Source organism: Acromyrmex echinatior, chromosome 3 (genome assembly GCF_024713525.1).
Source record: "Acromyrmex echinatior isolate Ae372 chromosome 3, ASM2471352v2, whole genome shotgun sequence".
Lineage (NCBI taxonomy): Eukaryota > Metazoa > Arthropoda > Insecta > Hymenoptera > Formicidae > Acromyrmex > Acromyrmex echinatior.
Genome location: NC_141854.1, coordinates 11663581 through 11673509, shown reverse-complemented (window position 1 = coordinate 11673509; position 9929 = coordinate 11663581). Strand labels below are relative to the sequence as shown.

Genomic DNA, 9929 nt, shown 5'->3' with positions numbered 1-9929 from the left:
TGCTATGGAATTTGTCTTATAACATTGCATTAGGATGACGATAAGTAATCTTAACGATGCCATATCGCTATTGTGGAATATCAGTTATTGTTAAGTAAAATAATGTCGTGGTTAAAAGCTACAATAATATAATTTTTTTTTACATTTCTAATTTCAAACACGAAAAAAATTCTAGTTTTTATAATTATATAATTAAATTGTTGATTTAAATTTTGCGAAATATACTAAATTTTTTTTTATACAAAAATAAAATTTTCTATTAAAAAATTTACGTAATTATGATTTTTAAGTGATTAACATCTTAATTGTTATATATATATATACATTAATATAGCAAAATCTTTCTGTGATGTCACGAACATATTACAGAAAACTGATTTAAAACTTTTTTTTACGATGCATTAAAAAAAGTAGTACTTACTGTGATGACAATGGAATAATATATCACAATACATTACAAAATACATTCTAAAGAATTTTAAAGGTTTATTGAATTTTGTATAAGTATGGTTAAATATAAAATTGATTTATTATTAATTTGGTTTGTTTTTATATAATTCGACAAAAAAAAGAAAGAAAAAGACGGAAACAGAGAGAGAGAGAGAGAGAGGGGGGGGGGAAGAGAGAGAGAGAGAGAGAGAGAGAGAGAGAGAGAGAGAGAGAGAGAGAAAGAGAGAGATTGCTATATAACTTGACAATGACGATATTCCAATTTAGAGATATTTCTATATATTTCTATATATTTATGCATTTCAAGATTTATATTTCCATTTTTATGTGTTTTTAAATTCAATTAACTTCTACTAGTTAAAATAAAAGAAATATTTTACAATTAATATTTAGAAATATACTAAATCAAATGCATTTTTTATATGTAAAAAGTGATTTAAGAATTTTCAGGTAAATATATGTGTTGAAAATGATCGCGAAAACATTTATGTAATGAGATACAGTTTTATTTGTTGATCCAATGTTTCTTGAATAAATTATATCATTGTTTATTATTCATGTATAATTTGCATTTAAATGTATTATATGTCAAGTGCTAGAAATAAAAATTATTCTCGCTATGTTAATGATAATATTAAGGTCTCAATAACTGGACATGTACCTATGTATGAACATTTACACAAAACTTTATTTGTTTATATTACTATTAATCTTAAATGATTTTTAAAATAATTTTTAATTATACAATTATTTTATAATATTGTAACAGAGAGACATTTAAAATAATAATATTAATAATATTAATAATATTAATAATATTATTAATAATAATAATATTAAATTTTGTGTGTAAGTCTCCGGACATAGATACTTGTCTAGTTATTGTAACGTTTACCTCACATATGTTTGCATAATGAAATTTATTCAAGTAGTTTTATTTAAATAAATAATTACGTACCTTAATTATTTTCACTAACCAATGCAAATATCAATACATTCAAAGTTCTATATCCAATTAAAAATTTGTTTTGTATTATTTCATTGCCGTACATATTACAGTAAAATAGGATATTGCAGTAGTTACAAGCTAAAAAAAATATTTTAATCTTCATATTACAAACGTTAAATTGATTATTACAAACAGTATTATGTAAAATTGTATTTAAATACTTATTTTTTAAATACAATAAATATATTCTCTGAGAGAAAAAAAGTCAAGATAAATTTTTTTCTCTACACAATTAGTTTATTGCACTGAGAATCCCATTTGGTAGAGTCAACTAGTTTTTTGGATGAATTTAGCAAATAAATTTTTCATTGATGCAAAAAAATAATTTAGTTAAAGTAACAAATTTGATTATGTAACAGTTTATTTGTGTTAGCAGAAACGAATGAAATATTACAATAACCAAAAATTTTTTTGCTTCAATTAAAAATTAATTTATTTATCAATCAAAAATTTATTTGACCATATTAAAAGAAGAGTTGTTTTAATATTAGTAAAACAGTTAATTCAACTAAATGAGATTCTCAGTGCATCACTAAAAGAATTTATATTACCATAGAAAATCCCTCTAGAGATGTTACATAAATATATCCAACTGTTAGGGTGTAAGATTTCAAAGAATTTTGCATCACAAATAAAAGTAATTTTTGCATTGATAATGGAGCTAAATACCACATTGTGTTATACCTTAAAAAAATTAGATTTTACATGATTTATAACAGTCATGGGTTTGCTTATAATTCAAATTGTAAAAAGTTTCAATTCTTTTACACTCGTTACAAGTGTAGTGAATATTACAATTATACAAAGTTTCAAATATGAAATAATTTTAATTAAAATTTAGATCGATAAGAATAAATCACATAAGAAAAAAAAATTTTATTTTAAATTAAAGTGACGTATGTACTTGATGTTCATATGTAGATGTGCTGCAAATAATCTACAAATTTTAACAATATACATTTAAATTCTATAAACTACATGCCAATTCCGTATATACGAAATATAATTACTAACTGATATAGAAAATAACATTACAAATTACATTAATCGTTAATTTAAAAATGATGCTAACAAGCATCTTAAAATATTGTAAAGGACTTATTGCGAAAAATATTATCTCAGTGGGAATTCGAAACTAAATAGGTCGCTTCGTAGAAGCGTTTTACGAATTCAATTATCGCATGTGGAGATATTTGCTATAACAATAAAATAAAAATATATAATTGATAATACATGTTTCTTTTTCAAGGAAAAATGACTAAATAATTGTAAGTAAAATTTAAATCAATCAAAAAAGAATTCTATTTTCGATTAAAGCGGATGGCGATGCTTACCTATAGAATGAAAAAATATTATAAAATTGCAAAGAGGGATGCCAACGGTACATGAAGGATTCTGGCTTAAGGAGTATGTGACAGAAAACTCACATGTTTAAGGAATATTTACCCAATTAAAGTAGGGAAAACCGGGGCTGGTTGTCGCACGGAGTTGATTGTCAAAATGTTTATAACTTAAACAGGACATGGCAGAAAAACATGGCTTTTTTTTGAATGTAGATAGCTGATATAATATTAATTTGTTGTGTAAAATAATTTGCACCACAAGCATTGTATATATTATGTATAGCAATTTTTAAGAAAATGAAGTTGATGAGTAAATTTTTCTTATCACTTATTTTGTTATCTGACAAGTCTTTGGTATTATTAATCGCGATATTCCAACATTCAAAGAAAATGATATATCTTAGAAAATCTTTGCTACAATTAATTAATCATTATTCTGAATAAGTTTATGAATACAATCTCTTTTAAAAAATGATTATGTCGGTTAAATTGATCAAAATGAAACGAGATTAGGTGACAATTAATTTTAATATCTTTAGAGGGGACACATTTTCAGAAAATATATTTAAAAATATATTATATTTCATATATATATTTATAGCTATATATGTTTTTTCATTTTTCTTGCAGAAACTACGATACAAAAACAAATTACATATATTTTATGATTAAAATAATTATTTTATTTATATTAATCATTTGTATATTATAATTACTATTATTTCTCAAATAGAACTAATATTAAAATAAAAATTGTATTTTTTATAAGTGTTGTCTATAATAAATATGCTTCTATTCCTAGAATGTGTAATAATCAATCCAGAATACAGGGATAATTGTCACATTTTCGCAGCTTCATTTAAAATTAAATAACTTCTTTTTAGGATATGATGAATTCACGAGTAATATTTTTTTTAATACCGAAAGGATGTAAGTATATTGTAACGTATATTTCAAAATTAGACATCCACTTTTTCTAAAAATCACTAATTAAAAACTATGACAGCGGATTCCGGTCACCCATAAAAAAAATTAATCTTTAAATTTTAATGCCATTATTCGATTTCCCGCTACAATTTCAATGAAGCTTAATTTTGAGGGGCAATTTGGATATCTTAAAGGATAATTTGAATAATATTGAAAATGATCATTAAAATTACAACAAAAATCAAATTCGATATTAACCCTAGGAAGCTATTGTTATTTTTAGTCACTGCAGGGTCTGTGAAACACTGTTGTCACGCTATATCTTTGGACTGAAAACGTACTTTTTAGCTCAAACCGTGTAAAATTTATACCTCAAAGTCAGACAAAGACAAATAAATATGAATCAAATAAATAATATTTTATTTTCAATTAATTACAATGCTTCAAAGCAATGTAAAAAATCGCGAGGATCGATAGGATCCAGTAGTTCAAGTATTTTAACCCTAGCAAACGAGTGGTTTACTAGGGTTAAAATATTTGAACTCGTCCATGATTTAGCCTTGTTTACGTACTTTCTACATAGATTTCATAAAAGCTTAAGAAAGCAAGATATATTCTTATAAAGTGCAGTAACAACAAAAATTTTCTACCTACTTTGTTTAATATAAAACTCTCCACAGACTTCTAGATACTATTTCAAACCTACTTAAATATGGAGACTACAGTATCTTGTTTGCTACTAATCCCAAATATAAAACATGTCATCTCAAATTTTTTTGAAATTCTTGCAAACGCTTACTATTATCCAAACCACACAATTCTAATGTTCTCGCTATATCCTAATTCTCCTGTTCGACAAAGTTTAAGGTATTTAACGTAAAAATTCCCCGCAATTTCAAATTTTCGAACATACACACATGCATGCGCGCGCGTGTACATAACCGCACGCAGCAGATTCTACAAATATTTATACAACGTTATATATATGTATTATACATTTGGAAATACGGTAGCCTCGTATGTACAGGGTGTCTGGAAATAATCCCCAAAGATTTCATGGGCAGGTAGAGCGGACTAAACTGAGTCGAAAAGTCCTTTACCATTTTGTAAGTATCCCTAATAGTTAATGAGATATTAATCCTTAAAAATAGTCCTCCGAATACGCCCGCCTACTACTGCGAAGTGTATATATGCCCCATGCCGCGCATACCGCCGCGAATCTCGATAGCTCGGACAATGCGCTTGCCAAGTTATCCCCGCTTCCCACTGTTCGCGTGTCACTGTTCGCGATCGGTAGGCGTATACACTTCGAAGGACTCAATTTAGTCCGCTCTATCTGCCCATGAAATCTTTGGGGATTATTTCTAGACATCCTGTATATATATGAGCATACAAATGCTCTTTTAGGCAAACGTATGAAGAGATCTCATAAAAGAGATGTTTAAATGGCTAACTCAGCAACCAACCATGGAAGTATTTTGTCCAAGAGATTTTTGATAGGAGATGTAAGAATTATAACAATTGCAAAAATCAAATTGACTAAAAATATTTTCTTCATATAAATCGTCGGGAATTCTTTGCATAAGAACATATCAAGCATCAAGACCTGCTTTTTCACCAAAAATAGGATTCCTTCTCTCATTACAGTAAAAAATTTATAAACAAATATTTATTGGGTCATTTAAAAAGTATCCGCAGTTTTTTCATTCAAAAATTGAACAAAAAACCGCGGATATTTTTTAAATGACTTAATATGTTAACATTTTCCTAAAATAACAATGATTCTTAAATATTATTGATTTAATATAAAAGAACAGATTATTTAATATATACAATCCATTGAATCCCTAAGAGTTAGGTCGATTTTGATATATTCCCAACTCAGTATAATGGATATGTTATAACAATTACTAAGTAGAGACTTCTTTTTCTTTATATAATAATTTAATTTTTAACTAACTTTTTAATAACTTTATGATTATTTTGACAAGATGTAATACATTGGAAATTGATGAAAAATATCATTAAATAAGAAACAAAATATCATATAACATGGACACAGCAAAATATGAACTGTCGAAAAAATTAATTTGTTTCGTTCATTTATAATTCGACATGCATTTTATATGGTACTTACGCGGCATTAAATATTTCTGCGTAATGATCAATAACTGATTGTCCAACAAAATTAATTACAAACATTATTACAAAATGACATACTACTAAACCGATGCACAATATTATTTCGGACAATTCATTTAACAATAATGCATTAAGTAACTACAAAAATATATTATATTATTTATACGTTTCCATTTATATACAAGAACAAATTCATATCTATGAAAATTGAACTGAATATAAAACGTAAAAAATATTAGGTGTTGGAATTAATTCGTAGCGTTTTACAAGTGATGGGAAGTACTTTCATTAATGTATTTTTTAATGCTCATGTGAAATAAATAACATTCTTTCATTAAAAAACGCTACGAATTAATTCCAACACCTAATACTTTACATACAAAAGCATTACTTACTCGAAAAAGACTGCAACTTAAAGATATTACCATTATTATCATTAGAGCAAAATACCATTTGTTCATTATATTCAAAAAAAATGTGGAAAACCTTCAATAAAAGAAAAATCTGATTCATATCATTGTCCAAATATGAAAGCTTTATATAATATGCTTTTTTAAATTAAAATTAATGTTTGTTAAAATTAATGTATGTATAGATAATAGATCATAAATGCTAAAAGCAAATTAAACTAACTGAACAGATTTTCTATGAATATAAACAGCGCGAATAATTCTCTGATACATCACATGTGTTCTTCGATAAGCAGGAATTTGAAGTGTATGTTTAGTACTGTATGTCACTGTATTTTCGATAATGTTACTGCAATCAGTTTGTACATAATCAAAAATTCAAGATAGATTTCATTTGCGCAAAATTGGAAGATATGCTAACCTAGCGATTTTAAAAGTTGCGCAACAATGCCTGGAAAATGCCAATGATAATGTTCCGATTGCAAATACTGTTAATACTCCAATTAGCATTGTCATGATTTCCTGTATTAAATAAATATAAAAATACTGTTCCTTGTCAATAAAAAGTTCGAAGTTCATTTTTGTTTGACGAGGCCGAGATTTATTCATTGGTACGACAGCGTCAAGGATAACTGGTGTTAATTCAATAATTATAATAAAAAACATACAAAATGCATAGAAAACTGAAAACGTAAAAAATAACGAGGCATCATATATATACAATTTTATTTAATTATCATAAGTAAAATATTTAAAAAAGAGGGGTATATATTGAAAATTATATTTATAATTTATTTTTTAATTTACTTACAACCTAGAAATAATACTACAAGGCGATTTTCAATGGCGTATTTCTCTAATATTTTAATTTCACTTTCATCTTCGAATGAATTCCAGTCCAATTTTATTTGTTCTAACAAATATTTCATCTAACATTTAAATAATTATTTCTTCCAAAATTCCTTATTTATTTGCAGGAATTAAAATACTCGATGTTAAATAGACTTCGTCATAAATAAAATTGCAAGGAATACTTACTTCTTTAGAATTAAAATACCAAGAGTTATAAGTTATTATACTAAACATAACCATGAAAATACATGGAAGTTCTTTAAAAGCAAATTCCAAGTTGCGTGTTGTTCTTAGGAAAGTCATAAACTGTAACACATAAAAAATACAACATATGAATTTAGAAGTACTCAAAGAAGTTTGAGCGAAAAGGACCAAGAAATACCTGAGATAAAAGGCTAAAATAATATGCGCCAAGAAAAAACACTGTTTGCACTTGCGTAATAATTGATGTTTGATAAGGCCACAAACCAATCGCTGTCAACATAATTCGATAAATGTTGTAATAACGTTCACCAAAAAAAGCCATCTTACTTAGCAGACGAAATAAATTTGCGAAATTATCGCGGATGTATTCTGAATAATATCGTATTACGAAGCGTACTGAATATTTTTTTATTTTCCGTAAAACACCTCTTACAAGCATAAAAAAATATGTGGTACGACGATATAATTTAGTAATTTTCTATAATTACGCAGTAAGAACAAAAAATGCTATAATTCCATCAATAATCGTTTTTAATGTAGCATATAATTTGAAATAATGATACATTACATTATACATTATAAAATTACTTTGCGACAGTTGCCATTGTTGTTAGTGTTATGAGAAAATATACATCTCATTTCATTCTTATAGTTTGGACCGGTGTAGTTCGACGTAACTTAATGCGAGAGTGTTCACAGTATGACAAACTCCAGTGGACAAACAAATTCTATGTTAAAACGGTTGAAAATATCTTATAATGTAAAACATTAGATATTTAGCATTTCAAAAGTAATAGTCTGCTTTCATAAGATGTTACGGATGTCATACGCATTTTGTGAGTTTTTTTTTGTAAAAGTCGGTGTTGTTTACTATTATAGGATTCAGATGTGATCATGAGGCACACGTAGGCATACCGCTGTTCGCGAGTGAGTTGAGTGCTTGCCGAAGTGAGATAATAACATTTCGATTAGCATGTGACCTACTTATAATCTAAACGCGCTGGGGTTTTCCGTGTGCGCCCCGTGAACGTGCCGAATTCTATTGATTGACTTTGCATAATATAAAAAAATGTTTTAATAATGTGAGACATACTGTAGAGCTTCTTTAAAATATCACTGTCAATTATAATAATAGTGATACCAGTAAATATACTTGTATAATTTTAATATAACAAATAATGTATGTATTATTTCATCATTAATTACTTCGTTAATTATGTATGAAATCATAATATAAACTTCTTATAAGTTAGTTTTAAAAATGCATTTTAGAAATTTCTATTTTACAATCAATATTGATATTTTTATATGTAACATAGATATGCAAAAGTAAAGTTGCACAGAAAAAAGTCATACGTGCAAATAAAATGTTTATTATATTTAAAATTAAAAATTAGTGTCTTATAAAATAATTCGATTCATGGAACTTTACGAAATCACCATAATAGAAGGTTTAATAAAATGATACTCGACGTGCAGTAAACAATTACAGTATTTTAAATACAAATATATACAGTATCTTACACACATAAGCTGTAATATTCTTTATAATTACATATTTTGTTATTTTCAGTAGATACACTCTACGGAACTTGTCTTATAGCAATGCATGTGCATTAGGCGAATAAGTATTTTAACGATGCCATATCGCTACCATAGAATTCAAACTATTGTTAAATAAGATAATGATGTGGTTAAAAGCTACAGTAATATAGCTCTGTTTTACATTTTTAATTTCAAAAATAGCCGTGTAAAGCATTCGACAACTGACATTTTTCTACAAATTTAAAAAAAAAGATTACCCTCTGATTATTAGGAGCCGAGATAACAATTTTTTTCAAAAAATCATCGGCTCTAATTTTTAAGATTAAGAGTTCCGTCTGACACCAATTTGTCAAAAAAGAATTGAATTTGCTGTTGAAAAACTCTCAAATTTTTTGCCAAAAAAGTTTGTTTAAAACCATGGAAAGTTGAAGAACGCGAGCGAGGCAGCGCGCGGGCGGAATGGAGGAAGCCGGCGCGCGATCGAGTGGGGCTCAGCGACTCGCGCGTATCTGATTTCGTGCGTTAAGGAGATCCTAAAGCTTTCTGTTTTATCATGTAAGCACGTATAATTTTTGTATAAGAAATACTTTTTTTCTCTTTCACCGATTCGAAAATCCTTTTCTAGGATTAAAGTATACGCATTAATACGTGTCTGAAAAGTGGAGTCTGTGCAGAGAAAACAAAAATTTCAAAATTGATGTATTTTGTACCATTTCTTAGTGTAACATGGCGTCTCAGCTGTTAAGTGACATTTGCTTGATATGAAAGCTTTGTAACCTGTACGTACGAAATAGTGATTTCCAGACACGTAGTTTACACGACAACAACGTCGAGTTCTTAGAATTAGACTTATACGCGACGAATTTGTTATACAAAAATTGACACGTATGTGTATATCATAGGTTACGTGAGATATTGCTATGGTAGTATAAAAAGACATGTCGACGTGAGACGCGCGGCGCGACCTCTAGTGATCTAATCGGAATTCGAGCTTTGCTTTAAGATTGTTTAGGTGAATTTTTAGGTCGATTTTTAAGTGTTTTAAAA

At 27.5% G+C, this 9929-nt stretch overlaps 2 protein-coding genes across 10 annotated transcripts in view; one reads left to right on the top strand and one right to left on the bottom strand.

Annotated features, from left to right (window-relative positions):
- The window catches only part of LOC105150032 (uncharacterized), a 211953-nt gene that overhangs the window by 58439 nt on the left and 143585 nt on the right, over nt 1–9929 (top strand). The gene's annotated exons all lie outside the window — the stretch shown is intronic.
- LOC147910223 (uncharacterized) lies at nt 723–9832 on the bottom strand. Of its 3 annotated transcripts, none has more exons than XM_087404230.1 (10): nt 7516–9832; nt 7320–7439; nt 7093–7210; nt 6703–6964; nt 6505–6630; nt 6267–6357; nt 5867–6009; nt 2011–2143; nt 1409–1537; nt 723–1045 (listed from the first exon to the last, which is right to left on the bottom strand). In XM_087404230.1, exons 1-9 carry the CDS (start codon nt 7774–7776, stop codon nt 1484–1486), a joined length of 1308 nt encoding a protein of 435 aa, XP_087260356.1. In that variant the 5' UTR covers nt 7777–9832; the 3' UTR covers nt 723–1045; nt 1409–1483. The 3 variants fall into 3 exon arrangements, with proteins under 3 accessions (XP_087260356.1, XP_087260357.1, XP_087260358.1); XM_087404231.1 differs by having other exon boundaries at nt 6703–6913; XM_087404232.1 differs by lacking the exon at nt 6505–6630.